General features: G+C 39.0%; 1 protein-coding gene across 1 annotated transcript; it reads left to right on the top strand.

Annotated features, from left to right (window-relative positions):
• The first annotated feature begins 2,184 nt into the window (after window positions 1-2,184).
• arsj (arylsulfatase family, member J) lies at window positions 2,185-23,902 on the top strand. Its single transcript, XM_061959097.2, is given in 3 exon segments — window positions 2,185-2,602; window positions 2,604-2,626; window positions 22,091-23,902. Coding segments are annotated over 3 exon segments (1,644 nt in total). The 5' UTR covers window positions 2,185-2,359; the 3' UTR covers window positions 23,469-23,902.
• The last annotated feature ends 515 nt before the right edge of the window (window positions 23,903-24,417 follow it).

The raw sequence follows: 24,417 nt of genomic DNA, 5'->3' as shown, positions 1-24,417 counted from the left end.
TAACGATAAAGGTGAGGTGCTTTGAGACATGGCTAGCTAGATAGCGGCTAACTTTCATCCGCCATCGGCAGTGTTTTAGCTAGTTTCTTACAAGTATCATCCCTGCAGGACGAGGAATAGCTAAACATGCTTCACTACACACCGTAGCTCACCAGCATCAAAATGTAAACAAACGCCATTAGTGGATCTACACCTAACATCCACTGTAATGATACCAAGTACAGGACCATATCTAGTCGATACTACTATGATTACGTCGATATTTTTTGGCATCACAACATCTTCTTTCGTTTTTTTAAATGTATATTATGATTATAAACTAAGGAAATATGTCCCTGGACACATGAGGACTTTGAATATGACCAATGTATGATTTTGTAACTATTTGGTATCAGATCGATACCTAAATTTGTGGTATCATCCAAAACGAATGCAAAGTATCCAAACAAGAGAAGAATAAGTGATTATTACATTTTAACAGAAGTGTAGATAGAACATGTTAAAAGAGAAAGTAAATGAGCAAGTAAATTAATAATTCATTTTCTACCACTTGTCCTTAATAATGTTGACAAAATAATAGAATACAAATGACACAATATGTTACTGCATACGTCAGCAGCCAAATTAGGAGCCTTTGTTTGCTTACTTACTACTAAAAGCAGCCAAATTAGGAGCCTTTGTTTGCTTACTTACTACTAAAAGACAAGTTCTCTTGTATGTTCACTATTTTATTTAAGGACAAACTTGCAATAATAAACATATGATTAATGTAACCTAAGATTTTTTGTTAAAATAAAGCTAATAATATAATAATTTTTTTGTGGTCCCCTTTATTTAGAAAAGTACCGAAAAGTACTGAAATAATTTTAGTACCGGTACCAAAATATTGGTATCGTTACAACACTAATATATATATATATATATATATATATATATATATATATATATATATATATATATATATATATATATATATATATATTTAAATAAATATATAATATATGTGATGTTATATGATGATATATGTATATATATATATGTAAATATATGTATGTATATATATAATATACATAACTATATATATAGTAAAAATATATAACTAACTATATAGATATGTATATATAAATAAATATATAACATATGTGATGTTATATATACATATAGGATATGTATATATATATATATATATATATATATATATATATATATATATATATATATATATATATATATATATATATATATATATATATATATATATATACATACATATCCTGTTCATCCTGCGGTGAGGTGGCGACTTGTCCAGGGTGTACCCCGCCTACCGCCCGAATGCAGCTGAGGTAGGCTCCAACGACCTCCTGCGACCCCGAAAGGTACAAGTGGTAGGAAATGGATGGATAGATGAATATATATATATATATATATATATATATATATATATATATATATATATATATATATACATACATATCCTGTTCATCCTGCGATGAGGTGGCGACTTGTCCAGGGTGTACCCCGCCTTCCGCCCGATTGTAGCTGAGATAGGCTCCAGCGCCCCCCGCGACCCCAAAGGGAATAAGCGGTAGGAAATGGATGGATGGATATATATATACATATATATATATATACATATGTGTATGTACATGTATACGTATATCTATATATATATATCTATATATATATATACATCTATACACACACATATATATATATATATATATATATATACATACAGATACATATATATATATATATATATAGATACATGTATATATATATATATAGATACATATTATATATATATATATATATATATATATATATATATATATATATATATATATATATATATATATATATATATATATATATATATATATATATATATATATATATATATATATATATATATATATATATATATGAGTATGAAAAAATATATATGAATTATTTACTTAAAAATAATTATGATTAGAATTTTTAGACTGGACAAGCGGTAGAAATGGATGGATGCATTTTTGGACATGTTTGGACAAAATTGTGATTCCCCTCCGCTAGAGGGCGTTGACCCCCTTTTTTTTTTTCTTTTTCTTTTTCTTCTCAAGAGTGGGACCTGCCCACTGACTCTTCTCGCGCACACACGCAAACACATCCGCGCGCGCGCACTCCCACGAACACTGTTTTCAAACATGATGGAAGACATCTGCTGTGGACGACTCTGTTGGACCCACTCCACCATCACGTCTTCACGCCTTGCGGGGAAGTAGGCTTACACGATGAGTAACTTATTGAAGCAACTCTCGGCACGACTTTCACGCCCGCACCTCCGTGGGAACTGACGAGCTCGCTTTAAAACATGTTGCTGCTGTGGAGTTTGTTCGTGGGCGTGATGGTGTCATGTCAGACGTGGGGCAGCGACAACCAGGACCCAAAAGCGCCGCGGTCTCAGCCGCACATCGTCTTCATCCTCGTGGATGACCAGGGCTTCCGGGACGTGGGCTATCACGGCTCGGAGATTAAAACGCCGACTCTCGACCGCCTGGCGGCCCAAGGAGTGAAGCTGGAGAACTACTACGTGCAGCCCCTCTGTAGCCCCTCCCAGGAGCCAGCTCATGACCGGCAGGTAGACCACTTTCCTCTAAATCAGGGGTGTCAAACTCATTTTAGATCAGGGGCCACATGGAGAAAAATCCACTTCCAAATGGTAAAATTACGGCACGATAACTTAAAAATAAAGACAGCCTAAGATTGGTTTCTTTGTTTAAAAATAGAACAAAACCACTTTCCTCTAAATCAGGGGTGTCAAACTCATTTTAGATCAGGGGCCACATGGAGAAAAATCCACTTCCAAATGGTAAAATCACGGCACGATAACTTAAAAATAAAGACAGCCTAAGATTGGTTTCTTTGTTTAAAAATAGAACAAAACCACTTTCCTCTAAATCAGGGGTGTCAAACTCATTTTAGATCAGGGGCCACATGGAGAAAAATCTACTACCAAATGGTAAAATCACGGCACGATAAATTAAAAATAAAGACAACCTAAGATTGGTTTCTTTGTTTAAAAATAGAACAAAACCACATTCCTCTAACCCAGGGGTGTCAAACTCATTTTAGATCAGGGGCCACATGGAGAAAAATCTACTACCAAAAGGTAAAATCACAGCACGATAACTTAAAAATAAAGACAACCTAAGATTTTTTCTTTGTTTAAAAATAGAACAAAACCACTTTCCTCTAAATCAGGGGTGTCAAACTCATTTTAGATCGGGGGCCACATGGAGAAAAATCTACTCCCAAATGGTAAAATCACGGCATGAAAATTTTAAAAATAAAGACAACCTAAGATTGTTTTTTTTGTTTGAAAATAGAACAAAACCATTTTCCTCTAAATCAGGGGTGTCAAACTCATTTTAGATCGGGGGCCACATGGAGAAAAATCTACTCCCAAATGGTAAAATCACGGCATGATAATTTTAAAAATAAAGACAACCTAAGATTGTTTTCTTTATTTAAAAAAAGAAGAAAACCACTTTCCTCTCAATCAGTGGTGTCAAACTCATTTTAGATCGGGGGCCACATGGAGAAAAATCCACTCCTTAATGAACCGGACTGGTAAAATTACGGCACGATAACTTTAAAATAAAGACAACCTAAGATTGTTTTCTTTGATTAAAAATAGAACAAAACCACTTTCTTCTAAATCAGGGGTGTCAAACAAATTTTAGATCGGGGGCCACATGGAGAAAAATATATTCCCAAATGGTAAAATCACGGCACGATAACTTAAAAATAAAGACAACCTAAGATTGTTTTCGTTGTTTAATTTATAGAACAAAACCACTTTCCTCTAAATCAGAGGTGTCAAACTTATTTCAGATCGGGGACCAGTTGGAGAAAAAAAATGTACCACCAAGGTGGGCCGGACTGGTAAAATCACGGCACGATAACTTAAAAATAAAGACACTTAAGATTGTTTTCTTTGTTTAAAAATAAAACAAAACCACTTTCCTCTAAATCAGGGGTGTCAAACTCATTTTAGATCGGGGGCCCCATGGAGAAAAATCTACTACCAAAAGGTAAAATCACAGCACGATAACTTAAAAATAAAGATAGCCTAAGATTGTTTTCTTTGTTTAAAAATAGAACAAAACCACTTTCCTCTAAATCAGGGGTGTCAAACTCATTTTCGATCAGGGGCCACATGGAGAAAAAATCTACTCCCAAACGGTAAAATCACGGCATGATAATTTTAAAAATAAAGACAACCTAAGATTGTTTTCTTTGTTTAAAAATAGAACAAAACCACTTTCTTCTAAATCAGGGGTGTCAAACTCATTTTAGATCGGGGGCCACCTGGAGAAAAATCTACTCCCAAACGGGCCGGACTGGTAAAATCACGTCACGATAACTTAAAAATAAAGACAACCTAAGATTGTTTTTTTTGTTTAAAAATAGAACAAAACCACTTTCCTCTAAATCAGGGGTGTCAAACTCATTTTAGATCAGGGGCCACATGGAGAAAAATCTACTCCCAAATGGTAAAATCACGGCACGATAACTTAAAAATAAAGACAACTTAAGATTGTTTTCTTTGTTTAAAGATAGAAAAAACACTTTCCTCTAATTCAGGGGTGTCAGACTCATTTTAGATCAGGGGCCACAAGGAGAAAAATCTACTTCCAAGTGGGAAACTTGTACAATCACGTCACGATAACTTAAAAATAAAGACAACCTAAAATTGTTTTCTTTGTTTAAAAATAGAACAAAACCACTTTCCTCTAAATCAGGGGTGTCAAACTCATTTTAGATCAGGGGCCACATGGAGACAAATCCACTACCAAATGGTAAAATCACAGCACTATAACTTTAAAATAAAGACAACCTAAGATTGTTTTCTTCGTTTAAAAATAGAACAAAACCACTTTCCTCTAAATCGAGGGTGTCAAACTCATTTTAGATCAGGGGCCACATGGAGAAAAATATACACGGCACGACACCTTAAAAATAAAAACAGCCTAAGATTGTTTTCTTTGTTTAAAAATAGAACAAAACCACTTTCCTCTAAATCAGGGGTGTCAAACTCATTTTAGATCGGGGGCCACATGGAGAAAAAAAATGTACCCCCAAAGTGGGCCGGACTGGTAAAATCACGGTACGATAACTTAAAAATAAAGACACTTAAGATTGTTTTCTTTGTTTAAAAATAGAACAAAACATTTTTCCTCTAAATCAAGGGTGTCAACTCATTTTAGATCGGGGGCCACATGGAGAAAAATCTACTCCCAAATTGTAAAATCACGGCATGATAATTTTAAAAATAAAGACAACCTAAGATTGTGTTTTTTGTTTAAAAATAGAACAAAACCACTTTCCTCTAAATCAGGGGTGTCTAACTCATTTTAGATCGGGGGCCACATGGAGAAAAATCTACTCCCAAATTGTAAAATCACGGCATGATAATTTTAAAAATAAAGACAACCTAAGATTGTTTTCTTTGTTTAAAAAAAGAAGAAAACCACTTTCCACTAAATCAGGGGTGTCAAACTCATTTTAGATCGGGGGCCACATGGAGAAAAATCCACTCCCTAATGGGCCGGACTGGTAAAACCACGGCAAGATAACTTTAAAATAAAGACAACCTAAGATTGTTTTCTTTGATTAAAAATAGAACAAAACCACTTTCTTCTAAATCAGTGGTGTCAAACAAATTTTAGATCAGGGGCCACACGGAGAAAAATCTTCTCCCAAATGGTAAAATCACGGCACGATAACTTAAAAATAAAGACAACCTAAGATTGTTTTCTTTGTTTAATTTATAGAACAAAACCAAAATCAGGGGTGTCAAACAAATTTTAGATCAGGGGCCACATGGAGAAAAATATATTCCCAAATGGTAAAATCACGGCACGATAACTTAAAAATAAAGACAACGTAAGATTGTTTTCTTTGTTTAAAAATAGAACAAAACCACTTTCCTCTATATCAGGGGTGTCAAACTCATTTTAGATCAGGGGCCACATGGAGAAAAATATTTTCCCAAATGGTAAAATCACGGCACGATAACTTAAAAATAAAGACACTTATGATTGTTTTCATTGTTTAAAAATAGAACAAAACATTTTTCCTCTAAATCAAGGGTGTCAAGTCATTTTAGATCGGGGGCCACATGGAGAAAAATCTACTCCCAAATGGTAAAATCACGGTATGATAATTTTAAAAGTAAAGACAACCTAAGATTGTTTTCTTTGTTTAAAAAAAGAAGAAAACCACTTTCCACTAAATCAGGAGTGTCAAACTCATTTTAGATCGTGGGCCACATGGAGAAAGATCCACTCCCCAATGTGCCGGACTGGTAAAACCACGGCAAGATAACTTTAAAATAAAGACAACCTATGATTGTTTTCTTTGATTAAAAATAGAACAAAACCACTTTCTTCTAAGTCAGTGGTGTCAAACAAATTTTAGATCAGGGGCCACATGGAGAAAAATCTTCTCCCAAATGGTAAAATCACAGCACGATAACTTAAAAATAAAGACAACCTAAGATTGTTTTCTTTGTTTAATTTAGAACAAAACCAAAATCAGGGGTGTCAAACAAATTTTAAATCAGGGGCCACATGGAGAAAAATATATTCCCAAATGGTAAAATCACGGCACGATAACTTAAAAATAAAGACAACCTAAGATTGTTTTCTTTGTTTAATTTATAGAACAAAACCACTTTCCTCTAAATCAGAGGTGTCAAACTCATTTTAGATCGGGGACCAGTTGGAGAAAAAAAATGTACCACCAAGGTGGGGCGGACTGGTAAAATCACGACACGATAACTTAAAAATAAAGACACTTAAGATTGTTTTCTTTGGTTAAAAATAGAACAAAACCACTTTCCTCTCAATCAGGGGTGTCAAACTCATTTTAGATCGGGGGCCCCATGGAGAAAAATCTACTACCAAAAGGTAAAATCACAGCACGATAAATTAAAAATAAAGATAGCCTAAGATTGTTTTCTTTGTTTAAAAATAGAACAAAACCACTTTCCTCTAAACCAGGGGTGTCAAACTCATTTTAGATCGGGGGCCACATGGAGAAAAATCTACTACCAAATGGTAAAATCACGGCACGATAACTTAAAAATAAAGACAACCTAAGATTTTTTCTTTGTTTAAAAATAGAACAAAACCACTTTCCTCTAAATCAGGGGTGTGAAACTCATTTTAGATCGGGGGCCACATGGAGAAAAATCTACTCCCAAATGGTAAAATCACGGCATGATAATTTTAAAAATAAAGACAATCTGAGATTGTTTTCTTTATTTTGAAAATAGTTTTTTATGGGCGTGAAGGTGCACAGCGACAAGTGATGAGACGCTAAAAAGATTAAAGGTAAAGCCGTGTGCTTAATTGGTGGTACACATGTTGCTGTGTTTAAAGAATATCATTTGAATCACCACTACATGACGAAGCACGAGGAAAAATACCGGAATCTGTCCGATGAAGCGCGCGCAAAGGAGGCTGATGCGTTGATGGTAAAACTGCAAACCCAACAAGGACTTTTTGCCATATTTCACACCCCCAGATATGCAGCCGTCAGGACAAGTTTCGTCATTTCACACAAAATCGCCAGAAAAATTAAGGCGTTTTCTGACGGAGAGTTTATTAAGGAGTGCTTATTGGACTCTGTTGCACTGATATAACAGGTGTTGTGCCGGATAATGCACCCCCGGCGTAGAATGCACCCCCTGACGGGAGTGTTGTGTCAACTAAAGCCCACACTTAAAGTTTCCACGTGCAAGATTGAATCTATTTAAAAAAGTTATTTAATAAGAAGCCAAACGTGCAAAAACAATAATGTTCGTGTTGGAGGAGTTGTGAATGATTGAAATATGAAATCCGTGTTGCAGTCTGAAGGTGTACCTAATGTTGTGGCCCAGCAGCGACTGCAGCACAGATTTCATATTTCATTCATTCACAACTCCTCCAACATGAACATTATTGTTTTTGCACTTTTGACTTCTTATTAAATAACTTTTTTAAATAGATTCAATCTTCATACTTGCCAACCCTCCCGAATTTTCCGGGAGACTCCCGAAATTCAGCGCCTCTCCCGAAAACCTCCCGGGACAAATATTTGAGCTGGAGGCCACGCCCCCTCCAGCTCCATGGGGACCTGAGTGAGGACAGCCTTTTTTCACGATGGGAGGACAACTGGGTGACAAGAAATAAATCATCCAAACTAGAGATAAATTGTATTATTATGTGTATCTTACCTACAAATAAATATATTTATTAATTAAAAAAAACAAACAACTAAATACATTTTTACTATATTTTGCTAAAAACATCAAAATTATTTGTATTTTTTCTGACTCCTTATTACATCCAGGCATTAGAATTATACATTAAAATAAACATATTTGAAATAATTAATTTTAAATTATCATAATAATTCATTTAAAATGACCATATTTACTTATTAAAATAATTGCTTGTTTATCAACAACTTTAGCATTTTATTCATTATTACATTTTGAAGCTCTCAGAAGCCAAGTTATGTTATATTCCTTAATATTTATTTATGCAAGTTTGAAGTATCAATTATCTAAACACAGTTTTGTTTGCATATTTTCAGGATGTATATATACACATATATATACATACTAGGGCTGAAACGACGCGTCGACGTAGTCGACGTCATCGGTTACGTAAATACGTCGACGCCGTTTTTGTGCTTCGACGCGTCGCATATTTACGTCACACTACCGTCATGGCGGAGCGCAAAGCAGACGATGCGAGCGGTGCGAGCGAGGGGAAAAAAGCACGCCAAAAGTCGTCAAAAGTGTGGGAGTATTTCAATAAACGGCCTAAGAAGAAACGCTACTTTTACTCCGCTACTTTTATCTACATTCAGCTCGCTACTAATTTTTATCGATCTGTTAATGCACACTTTGTTTGTTTTGGTCTGTCAGACAGACCTTCAAAGTGCCTGCCTTACTGGTGACGTTTCACTCCGTTCCACCAATCAGATGCAGTCACTGGTGACGTTGGACCAATCAAACAGAGCCAGGCGGTCACATGACCTGACTTAAACAAGTTGAAAAACGTATTGGGGTGTTGCCATTTAGTGGTCAATTGTACGGAATATGTACTGTACTGTGCAATCTACTAATAAAAGTTTCAATCAATCAATCAAAAGTGTGAAGAAAAAAAGACTACTTTTTATTTCAACCGTACATCCCGTCAAAAGCCTAAAGACTGACTGCACAGTTCCTGTCTTCACAATAAAAGTGCCGCTCCATCGCGCCGCGCTTTCAAAATAAGAGTCTCCGAAAGCCAGCGCAAACAAGCTAGCAAGCTACGGAGTTTGCCGCCAATTTATTTCTTGTAAAGTGTATAAAAACGAATATGGAAGATGGACAAATAAGATACCAAAAACCAACCACTTTCATGTGGTATTAGACAGAAAGGAGGAACTTTTTTTCTCCTCCATTTGAAAACGTGGACGTTATAAGCAATACTGTCTGTTTACAATCAATGCAAGTCATCAGAATCAGGTAATACACCAACTTATATTCTTGTCTTCATGAAAGAAAGGAATCTATATGTGTTAAACATGCATGTATATTCATTAAAACACCTTTAACATGTAAACAAAAACGGCAAAATAAATAAATATAAATTATATACTGTATATATCAATGTATGTATATATATGTGTGTGTGTATATATATATATATATGTATATATATGTGTGTGTGTGTGTGTGTGTATATATATATATATATATATATATATATATATATATATATATATATATATATATGTATATGTGTGTATGTTACTCATCAGTTACTCAGTACTTGAGTAGTTTTTTCACAATATACTTTTTACTTTTACTCAAGTAAATATTTGGGTGACTACTCCTTACTTTTACTTGAGTAATAAATCTCTAAAGTAACAGTACTCTTACTTGAGTACAATTTCTGGCTACTCTACCCACCTCTGCTAATAATGTTGTTGTATGCACAACAGCTATAAACGAACATTTGAAAAGAAAACACCCGACAGCGTTCTTGCCATCACCATCAACTAGTCAATCGTCCGCGTGAGTATACGTTGTCATCATTACACAAAAACATGAATGTGTCATTTGTATCTGCGTTGTAAATTCATAAACTAAAACACTGTTTCGCTCTGAGAGGCGCGTTTGGCGTGCCTGTTCAGTGTTTACAAAGATGCGCTCCTCTTTAACGCTAACGTTAATTAGTTGTGCAAATACCTTTTACAACATTAACAGTTACATATACTATGTACAAACCAACAATTAACTTTCACTTTAATCATACTATCATTGTTGTGTTATTAAGCAAAATAAGCAATACTTTTACTTTTGTTGAAATGTTTACACTGTTACAGAATATTTCGTTTTGCACTTTTTTGTATTGGATGTTTATCTTTATTTTTGCACATTTTAGCAAATAAGCAATACTTTTACTTTTGAAATGCTTATAGTATTGCAGAATATTAAGATTGCACTGGATGTTTACTTTTATATTTTCACATTAAAAAGCAAATAAGCTACTTTTAATTTTGTTAAATGTTAAAAGTTTTAAATGTTTACATTGTTACAGAATATTTTGTCATGTTGTTGTCAATGTTGACTGAGTGGCCATACTTTTTTTTTTTGTAAATAAAAGCCATGCCTTTTGAAAAAACTGGCCTACATTTATTTTTTCATCTTCATTTTAAATAAAAAAAATAATTGGCAAAAGGAAAAATAATCTATAGATTAATCGAAAAAATAATCTATAGATTAACCGATTAATCGAAAAAATAATCTATAGAAAAATAATCGTTAGCTGCAGCCTTAATACATACATATATATATATATATATATATATATATATATATATATATATATATATATATATATATATATATATATATATATATATATATATATATATATAGGGGCGGCGTGGCGCAGTGGAAGAGTGGCCGTGCGCGACCCGAGGGTCCCTGGTTCAATCCCCACCTAGTACCAACCTCGTCATGTCCGTTGTGTCCTGAGCAAGACACTTCACCCTTGCTCCTGATGGGTGCTGGTTAGCGCCTTGCATGGCAGCTCCCTCCATCAGTGTGTGAATGTGTGTGTGAATGGGTAAATGTGGAAGTAGTGTCAAAGCGCTTTGAGTACCTTGAAGGTAGAAAAGCGCTATACAAGTACAACCCATTTATCATTTATCATTTATATATATATATATATATGTATATATATATATATATATATATGTATGAAACACTTGACTTGGTGAATTCTAGCTGTCAATATACTCCTCCCCTCTTAATCACGCCCTGCCCCACCCCCGACCATGCCCCCACCCCCCACCTCCCGAAATCGGAGGTCTCAAGGTTGGCAAGTATGCAATCTTGCACGTGGAAACTTTAAGTGTGGGCTTTAGTTGATATAACACTCCCGTCAGGGGGTGCATTCTACGCCGGGGGTGTATTATCCGGCACAACACCTGAAACTTGGAGCTTCAGCTGAAGAACAGAACGGCCGACTTTGACTGTTTTTCGCTGGCTTTGGATGAGAGCTGTGATGTACGTAACACCGCCCAGCTGCTCATCTTCTTACGTGGGATAACTGCAGACTTTCAAATCACAGAGGAGCTGGCAGCCATGCAGTAAATTAAAGAGACAACCACAGGTAATGACTTGTTCACATAGGTAAATGCGTTTTTGGACATGTTAGGACTGAAATGGGACAAGCTGGCAGGTGTGACAACAGATGGTTGTCCAAATCAGACGGGGAAAAATGTTGGACTTTTAAAGACGATGCAGGATAAACTTTAAATTAACCCTGTGCAGAAATTGACATTTTTGCACTGTATTATACATCAGGAAGTGTAGTGTAAGACAGTGTTAAAAATAAAACCATCAAAAGCAATCTGCTTTTGTATAAAGTTAAGTTAGGTTAAATGAAAGTATTATTATTATTGTTAATTATTATTATTTATGTTACGGTATATCAAAACTAATATTGAGCAAAATGTAATTGAAATATTGTCGATGTGGCCCTCCAGCAGTGCTCGGGTTGCTCATGCGGCCCCCGGTAAAAATTAATTGCCCACCCCTGCTTTAGAGATTGATGTCGGTTTTTGATACAGTGCCGTCTGAGGGATCGAAGGTCACGGTCTTTCAATGTTGGTTTCCGGCCATGCCGCTTACGTGGAGTGATTTCTCTAGATTCTCTGAACCTTTTGATGATATTATGGACTGTAGATGTTGAAATCCCTAAATTTCTTGCAATTGCACTTTGAGAAACGTTGTTCTTAAACAGTTTGACTATTTGCTCACGCAGTTGTGGACAAAGGGGTGTACCTCGCCCCATCCTTTCTTGTAAAAGACTAAGCATTTTTTGGAAAGCTGTTTTATGATTGTAGCTGAGATAGGCTCCAGCGCCCCCCGCGACCCCAAAGGGAATAAGCGGTAGAAAATGGATGGATGGATGGATGTTTTTATACCCAATCATGGCACCCACCTGTTCCCAATCAGCCTGCACACCCATGGGATGTTCCAAATAAGTGTTTGATGAGCATTCCTCAACTTTATCAGTATTTATTGCCACCTTTCCCAACTTCTTTGTCACGTGTTGCTGGCATCAAATTCTAAAGTTAATGATTATTTGCAAAAAAAAAATATGTTTATCAGTTTGAACATCAAATATGTTGTGTTTGTAGCATATTCAACTGAATATGGGTTGAAAATGATTTGCAAATCATTGCATTCCGTTTATATTTACATCTAACACAATTTCCCAACTTATACCTACTCAGTGGCCTAGTGGTTAGAGTGTCCGCCCTGAGATCGGTAGGTTGTGAGTTCAAACCCCAGCCGAGTCATACCAAAGACTATAAAAAAATGGGACCCATTACCTCCCTGCTTGACACTCAGCATCAAGGGTTGGAATTGGGGGTTAAAGCACAAAAAATGATTCCCGGGCGCGGCACCGCTGCTGCTCACTGCTCCCCTCACCTCCCATGGGGTGATCAAGGGGATGGGTTAAATGCAGAGGACAAATTTCACCACACCAAGTGTGTGTGTGACAATCATTGGTACTTTAACTTTAACTTAACTCATATGGAAACGGGGTTTGTACATTTGTACCTCAACTTACGAGCACTTTGCATTCCACGACCCAACTCGAAACTCAGAACACTCGTATCGCAAATCCATTTAATCTGTGCTTGGCCCTCCCAAAACCCTACAAATGAACATTGTAACATGCCTTTTAAAAAGAAAAACTACTGATTACTAATAAATTGTCAAGACTTGGACTATGGCGTGGTTTGTTCTCCCGTGGTGCAAATGAACATTTGGGCCAGACATGGCGTGAAGGTGAAGACATTATTTATTTTACACTAACAAAGGAACAAAAAGCGCGCTCAAGGCGGAAGTACAAACTTGACTAACGAAACAAAAAGACTTGCACGTGGGCAAAAAACTATGGACATGAACAAAAGTCGCTAACTGTGGCATGAATAGAAAAAACTTACTTGACATGGCATGAAGTGCGCAGAGGTAAACAGAGTGAGAAGCAGAAAGTGAGGGGTATGATGTCGCCAGGGAGACTTCCTGGCAACAATGGGTTTAAATAATGGTGACATGATTAAAGACAGGTGCGTGAGTCGTGAGGGCAGGTGAAAACTAATGGGTTGCTATGGTGACAAACAAGAGTGCACAATGAGTCCAAACGTGGAACAGATGAAACTAATGGGTAACCATGGAAACAAGACAAGGGAGTGAAAAGCCAGAAACTAAAGAGTCCAATAACTAAACAAAACAAAACATGATTACACAGACATGACATAAATGTTGTTTGAGAAGCATTACATTAGCATGCACAGGTAGATTTATGAAAATAATGCAATAATATTGTTCATCATTTACCTTGGGGACCGCACCAATGTGGTTTTCTTTAGATCAGGGATGTCAAACTGCTTTTCATTGAGGGCCACATGGCAGTTGTGGCTGCCATCCAAGGGCCACTTGTAACAGCGAATAATGTATAAATTTGCCTCTGGATTCCATTATTGAATATATAAATTGTTTCAAGTAGACTGTCGATTTTACAGTAAAAACTTTATATTTACAAAATGTAACTGTAAAATATATTGGTTTTCAATTTTTTTTGCAACATTTTACTGTAAATATAAAAACAGTACCACTGTTTTGTTTTTTACTAAGCTGGCAGCTTAGTTGCCAGAATTTTACTGTTACTTGGTTTGTACAACATGATATTGTTCATGGAAAAACCGTACAAGTAATTTTTTTATTCTGGCAACTTAGCTTTCTATCGTAAAAACAAATGTACCGTCTTTCCATTTACAGTAATACACCGTTAAAAACAACAACCGTAGATTTTGCAGTCAAAAACTGCCAGCTCAGTCAACAGAATTTTAACGCAAAAAACAGTAGTAGGTTTTTTTTCAATTTACAATATGTGATATGCATAACCAAAGGTAATGCTTGACAATCCAGTTTGTGGAGTCAGTACTAAACAGAACAATCTGAATTGCCAAACACACCATATTCAGCTTCTTAGTAATCTTATGGATAAATGTTTGTGTGTGTGTGTGTGTGGCTGCAGCTTGTGTGACTGACGATACAGAAGGGCTAACTTTTAAAGGTCGGTTTTGTCTGATTATCAACAAGTAACTTAATTTTGCTGAATGAATACACGAATCTTGTATGTAAGGATTACCTAGAAAACACCGTTATTGTGTATCAACTTTTTTTCTGTTCTAAAATTTAACTCAAATTGTGCGGAATATATGCATTTAAACAGCGAATGTACGCATTTAAAGTTGAGTAAAATGTTTTTGCACATTCCCTGTATTATGTTTCGCTGGTTTTGCTATGATAATCACTACAGTTTGTTGATTTTATTTAAAATTCAACTGTCTTTCATTTTTTTCTTTTTTTTAAGCACCATTAAAACATGTTTTTCTTGTATATTACCAGGTGTTTATCATTTAAAAAAAGTTCTTAAAGGGGAACATTATCACCAGACCTATGTAAGCGTCAATATATACCTTGATGTTGCAGAAAAAAGACCTTTTTTTTTTTTAACCGATTTCCGAACTCTAAATGGGTGAATTTTGGAGAATTAAACGGCTTTCTATTATTCGCTCTCGTTGTGACGTCACATCGGGAAGCAATCCGCCATTTTCTCAAACACATTACAAACACCGGGTCAAATCATCTGTTATTTTCCGTTTTTTCGACTGTTTTCCGTACCTTGGAGACATCATGCCTCGTCGGTGTGTTGTCGGAGGGTGTAACAACACGAACAGGGACGGATTCAAGTTGCACCAGTGGCCCAAAGATGCGAAAGTGGCAAGAAATTGGACGTTTGTTCCACACACTTTACCGACGAAAGCTATGCTACGACAGAGATGGCAAGAATGTGTGGATATCCTGCGACACTCAAAGCAGATGCATTTCCAACTGGACTGGACAGATCAGCTTTCAGGAAAAGAGAGCGGATGAGGGTATGTCTACAGAATATATTAATTGATGAAAACTGGGCTGTCTGCACTAGGGATGTCCCGATCCAGGTTTTTGCACTTCCGATCCGATACCGATATTGTTTTTGCATTTCCGATCCGATACCGATACTGATACTGACCGATACTGGCCTATCCGAGCATGTATTCAAGTTTAAAGTTATTTAGCCTACTCAGTTGTCAGAATCATGTTGAAAAGGGTTTTAGTACTCTTGATAACAACTAGCCAGCTGAATTAGGGGAGTTTGAATAATACACAATGGTTGGTAACAAGAAACTGACCTGTTTGTTCAAGGATAAACACAAAATAGACACAATTATACATGACAAACAGAAATGGCATCATTGAAATTAGGGCTGGGCGATATGGCCTTTTTTTTTAATATTGCGATATTTTAAGGCCATGTCACGATACACCATATACAGTATAGGATATGTTTAGTCCATGTCACGATACACCATATATATGTGGATATTTTGCCTTAGCCTTGAATGAACACTTGATGCATTTAATCACAGCAGTATGATGATTCTATGTGTCTACATTAAAACATTCTTCTTCATACTGCATTAATATATGCTACTTTTAAACTTTCATGCAGAGAAGGAAATCACAACTAAAAAAATCACTAATTTTTTCATACGGTGTTGATCTGGAAATGTTTGCCTCGCAATTGCACAAGCGCGCACCTTAGAGGGAGCGTTGCTAGCACGGCTGCGCTAGCATCACAGCTAACGTTAGCCATGCTACCTCTCTGCTCGGGGAGGGCGTATACGTATGTGACGTATGACGTGACAGTATGTGACGTGTGTAAGAAGGTGCGCTCGCTGTCTGTGAGAGGGAGACAGGAAAGAGTGAGAAGAGTCTGTCGTGTAATGCCAGCAGCTAAAAGCAACTGCGTGAGAATCCACAGACCTGTGGATGTGTTGAAGGTGTGCTGGAAAATGCGGAACGGAAATAAGGGAGAACCAGAAAAGTGGAATGTATTATTTACATAGGTGTGTTGGAAAACACGGACCGGAGTGTTTTTTAAAAACTGGATCTGGATCGGCATTTTCCCATGCCTTGCCGATACGCATTTTTTGGCAAATATCGGCGGCTGATCCGATCCAAATATCGGATCGGGACATCCCTAGTCTGCACTCTCAAAGTGCATGTTGTTGCCAAATGTATTTCATATGCTGTAAACCTAGTTCATAGTTGTTAGTTTCCTTTAATGCCAAACAAACACATACCAATCGTTGGTTAGAAGGCGATCGCCGAATTCGTCCTCGCTTTCTCCCGTGTCGCTGGCTGTCGTGTCGTTTTCGTCGGTTTCGCTTGCATACGGTTCAAACCGATATGGCTCAATAGCTTCAGTTTCTTCTTCAATTTCGTTTTCGCTACCTGCCTCCACACTACAACCATCCGTTTCAATACATGCGTAATCTGTTGAATCGCTTAAGCCGCTGAAATCCGAGTCTGAATCTTATCTATCCGCCATGTTTGTTTGTATTGGCATCACTGTGTGACGTCACAGGAAAATGGACGGGTGTATATAACGATGGTTAAAATCAGGCACTTTGAAGCTTTTTTTAGGCATATGCGTGATGGGTAAAATTTTGAAAAAAACTTCGAAAAATAAAATAAGCCACTGGGAACTGATTTTTAATGGTTTTAACCCTTCTGAAATTGTGATAATGTTCCCCTTTAACAACATGACATTTTCTTACTAAAACACATCCTTATTGAGTTTGAGGTTTTTTTCAAATCATAAAATAAATCAAGGAAAACATATCTATCAATACAATGCAATACATTTTTCTGCACAGCACAACAGGCAATCACACTTGACAGTTAAACATATCCTAAAAGAAGTAGGAGGAAGCAGAGCTTATTTGTTTTCCCCCCCTGTCCTATGAAAGTGTCGGATATCCGGGACTGTTTTCGAACAGTTCTTCTTTGTTATACGTTGTGAACAGCATATGCTTAATGCCTCTTGAACTGATCAAAGTTTGTTCAGTAAGTTCTTTACTTAAGCATAGTTTAATTCCACATATGTACACATGTACAAATATGATAGTAAAAGTGATAGCAAAGAAGCAGTTAGTGAAGTAAATATTAATAACACAGAAATGACAATGAGCATTATTACACTACAAATGGAGCAATACAAATAACAATAGAAATAGCACTATTGATATAATGAATAATAACAATAATTACCTCTATTGTCAACAATACAATTGTTTCAAATGCAACTTGAATTTCAAAAGAAAGCAGATAAGTGGAGGGGAAGAAAGAGAATCAAATTGTATTAACCTTGTAGATTGTTATAGTACAAATAGGTTAAGTTGTGTCAGTGTGCCGTGTTTTACCCAGTTACCCCTAAGGGAACAATGTTAATTTATGTTTGATGAAGCATGTTTATATGCATGACTGTATGTATGCATATGTGCTTGTATACAGTCGTGGTCAAAAGTTTACGTACACTTGTAAAGGACATAATGTCATGACTGTCTTGAGTTTCCAATCATTTCTACAACTCTTATTTTTTTGTGATTGGAGCACATACCGTATTTTTCGGACTATAAGTCTAATTTTTTTTTAATAGTTTGGCCGGGGGTGCGACTTACACTCAGGAGCGACTTATGTGTGAAATTATTAACACATTACCGTAAAATATCAAATCATATTATTTAGCTCATTCACGTAAGAGACTAGACGTATAAGATTTCATGGGATTTAGCGATTAGGAGTGACAGATTGTTTGGTAAACGTATAGCATGTTCTATATGTTATAGTTATTTGAATGACTCTTACCATAATATGTTACGTTAACATACCAGGCACCTTCTCAGTTGGTTATTTATGCCTCATATAACGTACACTTATTCAGCCTGTTGTTCACTATTCTTTATTTATTTTAAATTGCCTTTTCAAATGTCTATTTTTGGTGTGCGACTTATACTCCAGTGCGATTTATGTTTTTTTCCTTCTTTATTATGCATTTTCGGCCGGTGCGACTTATACTCTGGTGCGACTTATACTCCGAAAAAATACGGTATGTGCTTTTTAATATATTTTATTCTTGTTATTGTGTTAGGCTACCTGAAAATGTACAACAATTCTTTGAACAAGTCAAGACTGTTATTTGCTTTGTACGTGGTTTTTTGAACATTTCAATATTTTAGAGTTAATGAGCAATGAATTTGTGTGTTCTATATAGCCAGCCTCATTATCAAAACCGCTCTCTTCTGCAGTTATATTAGTGAGCCGAGTACACTTTTATAATTTTTTTCCCAATATCTCTACACAGTAACTCGTATGTTAACACCGGAGAGCAATACCTATTACGGAGTGATTTTGATTCAAAATGTATTTTGCGTTTTTCAGTATTGAAATATTTATTGTCACTTTATGTCGTATGTATCAGTGACGTGCGGTGAGGTTGATGGCTGGTGAGGCACTGACTTCATCACAGTCAGATTTACAAACATATGAACCCTAAAGAGTATCTTATTCACCATTTGATTGGTAGCAGTTAACGGGTTATGTTTAAAAGCTCATACCAGCATTCTTCCCTGCTTGGCACTCAGCATCAAGGGTTGGAATTGGGGGTTAAATCACCAAAAATTATTCTCGGGCGCTTGACCCTAGGGGGTGATCAAGGGGATGGGTCAAATGCAGAGGACAAATTTCACCACACCTAGTGTGTGTGTGACAATCATTGGTACTTTAACTTAACTTTAACTTTACACATACAAACTGTATGTTTTTTTATCCGTCAGAGACACTTTAAAATAATCCCAAACCATAGACATGGTGTCGTTAGTCAGTCACCGAGCGAGCTGGCTTGTTAGCCAAGGCTACAGCACCGGCAACAACACACTCTTGTTGTTGTTATGCTCCGCTCGCGGCGGTTTGATGAGGTCATCAAGCGTCGCCAGTAAACCTCTCATGCTGCAGTCGTGCTGCAACTCCTGTGTTGTGTGTGGGAGAGGGGAGGGGCTGCTGACTGGAAGACGCGACTGCTCTTTACTTCTCCCTACGTCCGTGTACCGCTCCGTACAGCCGCGTTTTAAAAAGTCATTAATTTTACTTTTTTAAATCGATACCGATAAGGTCCCGGGGGTGGATGAGATCCGCCCGGAGTTCCTTAAGGCTCTGGATGTTGTGGGGGGCTGTCTTGGTTGACAAGACTCTGCAACATCGCGTGGACATCGGGGGCGGTACCTCTGGATTAGCAGACCGGGGTGGTGGTTCCTCTCTTTAAGAAGGGGAACCGGAGGGTGTGTTTCAACTATCGTGGGATCACACTCCTCAGCCTTCCCGGTAAGGTCTATTCAGGTGTACTGGAGAGGAGGCTACGCCGGATAGTCGAACCTCGGATTCAGGAGGAACAGTGTGGTTTTCGTCCTGGTCGTGGAACTGTGGACCAGCTCTATACTCTCGGCAGGGTCCTTGAGGGTGCATGGGAGTTTGCCCAACCAGTCTACATGTGCTTTGTGGACTTGGAGAAGGCATTCGACCGTGTACCCCGGGAAGTCCTGTGGGGAGTGCTCAGAGAGTATGGGGTAACGGACTGTCTTATTGTGGCGGTTCGCTCCCTGTATAATCAGTGTCAGAGCTTGGTCCGCATTGCTAGCAGTAAGTCGGACCCGTTTCCAGTGAGGGTTGGTCTCCGCCAGGGCTGCCCTTTGTCACCGATTCTGCTCATAACCTTTATGGACAGAATTTCTAGGCGCAGTCAGGGCGTTGAGGGTATCTGGTTTGGTGGCTGCAGGATTAGGTCTCTGCTTTTTGCAGATGATGTGGTCCTGATGGCTTCATCTGGCCAAGATCTTCAGCTCTCACTGAATCAGTTCGCAGCCGAGTGTGAAGCGACTGGAATGGGAATCAGCACCTCCAAGTCCGAGTCCATGGTTCTCGCCCGGAAAAGGGTGGAGTGCCATCTCCGGGTTGGGGAGGAGATCTTGCCCCAAGTGGAGGAGTTCAAGTACCTCGGAGTCTTGTTCACGAGTGAGGGAAGAGTGAATCGTGAGATTGACAGGCGGATCGGTGCGGTGTCTTCAGTAATGCAGACGCTGTATCGATCCGTTGTGGTGAAGAAGGAACTGAGCCGGAAGGCAAAGCTCTCGATTTACCGGTCGATCTACGTTCCCATCCTCACCTATGGTCATGAGCTTTGGGTCATGACCGAAAGGACAAGATCACGGGTACAAGCGGCCGAAATTAGTTTCCTCCGCCGGGTGGCCGGGCTCTCCCTTAGAGATAGGGTGAGAAGCTCTGTCATCCGGGGGGAGCTCAAAGTAAAGCCGCTGCTCCTCCACATCGAGAGGAGCCAGATGAGGTGGTTCGGGCATCTGGTCAGGATGCCACCCGAACGCCTCCCTAGGGAGGTGTTTTGGGCACGTCCGACCGGTAGGAGGCCACGGGGAAGACCCAGGACACGTTGGGAAGACGATATATCCCGGCTGGCCTGGGAACGCCTCGGGATCCCCCGGGAGGAGCTGGACGAAGTGGCTGGGGAGAGGGAAGTCTGGGCTTCCCTGCTTAGGCTGCTGCCCCCGCGACCCAACCTCGGATAAGCGGAAGAAGATGGATGGATGGATGGATACCGATAATTTCCGATATTACATTTTAAAGCATTTATCGGACATCTCTAATAATAATATGACTCCTTTAATGCGCCCTATAATCCAGTGCGCCTTATATATGAAAAAAGATCTAAAATAGATAATTAATCGGCAGCGCACTTTATAATCCAATGCACCCTATGGTGAAGAAAATACGGTAACTTAAATAAATTCGCAACCTCTAGTTGGAAAAACATCTAGTTGGAAAAACTAGGTCGGACATCACTTTGCCTGTTGCCATCAAGTGATCACGACATTCTCGTTGGTTTGTCCGTGTTGATGGGCTCATATTGCCCATCCGATCCGAAGCTGAAATATTACCACAACGGGACATTTGGCTTTATAATCACACTTGTGTTACTTTGCGGAACTTCTCACTGGCGAGCCGCAGTTCTGGATTGGCAAACATGTCTGTCACTTGCGGTGACATAATCACAATAATCAAAACCTTGATGTGGACTAATTGTGCAGCCCCAGTGTGTCATGTAATGTACTGTAATGTGCAAATGCAATGAATTGTTCAACCCTGGTTAGCATTAATAAAGTTAAAGTACCAATGATTGTCACACACACACACACACTAGGTGTGGTGAAATTATTCTCTACCTTTGACCCATCACCCTTGATCAACCCCTGGTGAGGGGAGCAGTGGCCGCGCCCGGGAATTATTTTTGGTGATTTAACCCCCAATTCCAACCCTTGATGCTGAGTGCCAAGCAGGGAGGTAATGGGTCCCATTTTTATAGTCTTTGGTATGACTCGGCCGGGGTTTGAACTCACAACCTACCGATCTCAGGGCGGACAATCTAACCACTGAGCCACTGGGTAACTGGCGGGAGGAGCAATTTCAACGATTCTTTGGATTAATACAATTCGGCCTGTTTTGTTTTTGCAGGTACCAGATCCACACTGGGCTCCAGCACTCCATTATCCGAGCCACCCAGCCCAACTGCCTGCCCCTGGACAACATCACGCTTCCCCAGAAGCTAAGGCAAGCGGGCTACTCCACCCACATGGTGGGCAAGTGGCACCTGGGCTTCTACAAACGAGGCTGCCTCCCCACCCAGCGAGGGTTCGATACCTTCTTTGGATCTCTGCTGGGAAGCGGCGACTATTACAGCCACTACAAGTGCGAAGGTCCCAGCATGTGCGGCTATGACTTGTACGAAGGCGAGGAGGCAGCTTGGGAACAAGACCGCGGCTTGTACTCGACGGTAATGTTCACCCAAAAAGCTATCGGTATCTTAGCAAAACATGACCGTCGCAAACCGCTGTTCCTCTACTTAGCCTACCAAGCGGTCCACTCACCCTTACAAGTCCCGGCTCAATACCTGGAACGCTACAAAGGTATCGTGAATCTGCACCGGCGCAAGTACGCTGCCATGGTATCCTGCCTGGACGAAGCAGTCCGCAACCTTACAATAGCGCTAAAGCGCTACCATTACTACGACAACACCGTTATCGTGTACTCCTCTGACAACGGGGGACAACCACTATCAGGTGGTAGCAACTGGCCCCTCAGGGGTAGCAAGGCCACACTCTGGGAGGGCGGCATTAGGGCAGTGGGATTTGTTCACAGTCCTCTTTTGCTGAAGAAGGGGACAAAATGTCGGTCTTTGGTGCACATCACAGACTGGTTCCCCACGTTGGTGACCTTGGGGGAAGGGACTTTGGATGAGGATCTAAGCCTAGACGGATATGATGTCTGGGAGGCTATCAGCGAAGGGCTACCATCTCCACGTCAGGACATACTTCACAATATAGATCCCATCTATATTAAGGCCAAGAATGGGTCGTGGAAAGTCGGGTACGGGCTGTGGAACACAGCTATCCAGGCGGCGCTCCGGGTTGGCCATTGGAAGCTGCTAACGGGCGTTCCTGGGTATAGCGACTGGGTACCCCCTCAGACCTTCTCCACCCAAAGACTAACTATCCGCTGGCATAACGAACGAGTCCGCTGGGACCGCGGCAAGTCCCTGTGGCTATTCAACATCACCTCGGACCCTTACGAACGAGTTGACCTCTCTGGACGCTATCCGCATGTTGTGAAAAAGATGCTCATGCGGTTGGCACAGTACAACAAGACCGCAGTCAAGGTTCGGTACCCAGCTAAAGACCTGCGATCGAACCCACAGTACAACGGCGGTGTGTGGGGACCATGGCACAAAGACGAGCCGTTAGAGGAGGATCACAACGATCTTTTCAGCAACCATCTCAGTGGCTGGGGAAAATGGCAGAATAGTAGAAAGATGCTAATGAAGGTGGAGGAGTAACTTGGTGGAGTTTGTCATGAAAGTTTCTCAGGGATTTGAATTTCGAAATTCTGTAAAATCCTCAAAAAGACATATGAACGCTGTCCGATGCAGAAAAACTAAATATAAACAAACTGATTCTGCAGCATTCGAAGTGAGAAAAGTGTAAGAGGGTTTCTGTTCCTGTCAGTGTGTAAAAAAATACAAACCCCGTTTCCATATGAGTTGGGAAATTGTGTTAGATGTAAAATATAAATGGAATACAATGATTTGCAAATCCTTTTCAACCTATATTCAATTGAATGCACTACAAAGACAACATATTTGATGTTCAAACTCATAAACTTTATTTTTTTTTTTTGCAAATAATAATTAACTTAGAATTTCATGGCTGCAACACGTGCCAAAGTAGTTGGGAAAGGGCATGTTCACCACTGTGTTACATGGCCTTTCCTTTTAACAACACTCAGTAAATGTCTGGGAACTGAGGAGACACATTTTTTAAGCTTCTCAGGTGGAATTATTTCCCATTCTTGCTTGATGTACAGCTTAAGTTGTTCAACAGTCCGGGGGTCTCCGTTGTGGTATTTTACGCTTCATAATGCGCACCACATTTTCAATGGGAGACAGGTCTGGACTACAGGCAGGCCAGTCTAGTACCCGCACTCTTTTACTATGAAGCCATGTTGATGTAACACGTGGCTTGGCATTGTCTTGCTGAAATAAGCAGGGGCGTCCATGGTAACGTTGCTTGGATGGCAACATAAGTTGCTCCAAAACCTGTATGTACCTTTCAGCATTAATGGCGCCTTCACAGATGTGTAAGTTACCCATGTCTTGGGCACTAATACACCCCCATACCATCACAGATGCTGGCTTTTCAACTTTGCGCCTATAACAATCCGGATGGTTCTTTTCCTTTTTGGTCCGGAGGACACGACGTCCACAGTTTCCAAAAACAATTTCAAAT

This window comes from Nerophis lumbriciformis, linkage group LG05 (assembly GCF_033978685.3).
Source record: "Nerophis lumbriciformis linkage group LG05, RoL_Nlum_v2.1, whole genome shotgun sequence".
NCBI classification, from domain to species: domain Eukaryota; kingdom Metazoa; phylum Chordata; class Actinopteri; order Syngnathiformes; family Syngnathidae; genus Nerophis; species Nerophis lumbriciformis.
This window is presented reverse-complemented; position numbering and strand designations above follow the sequence as displayed.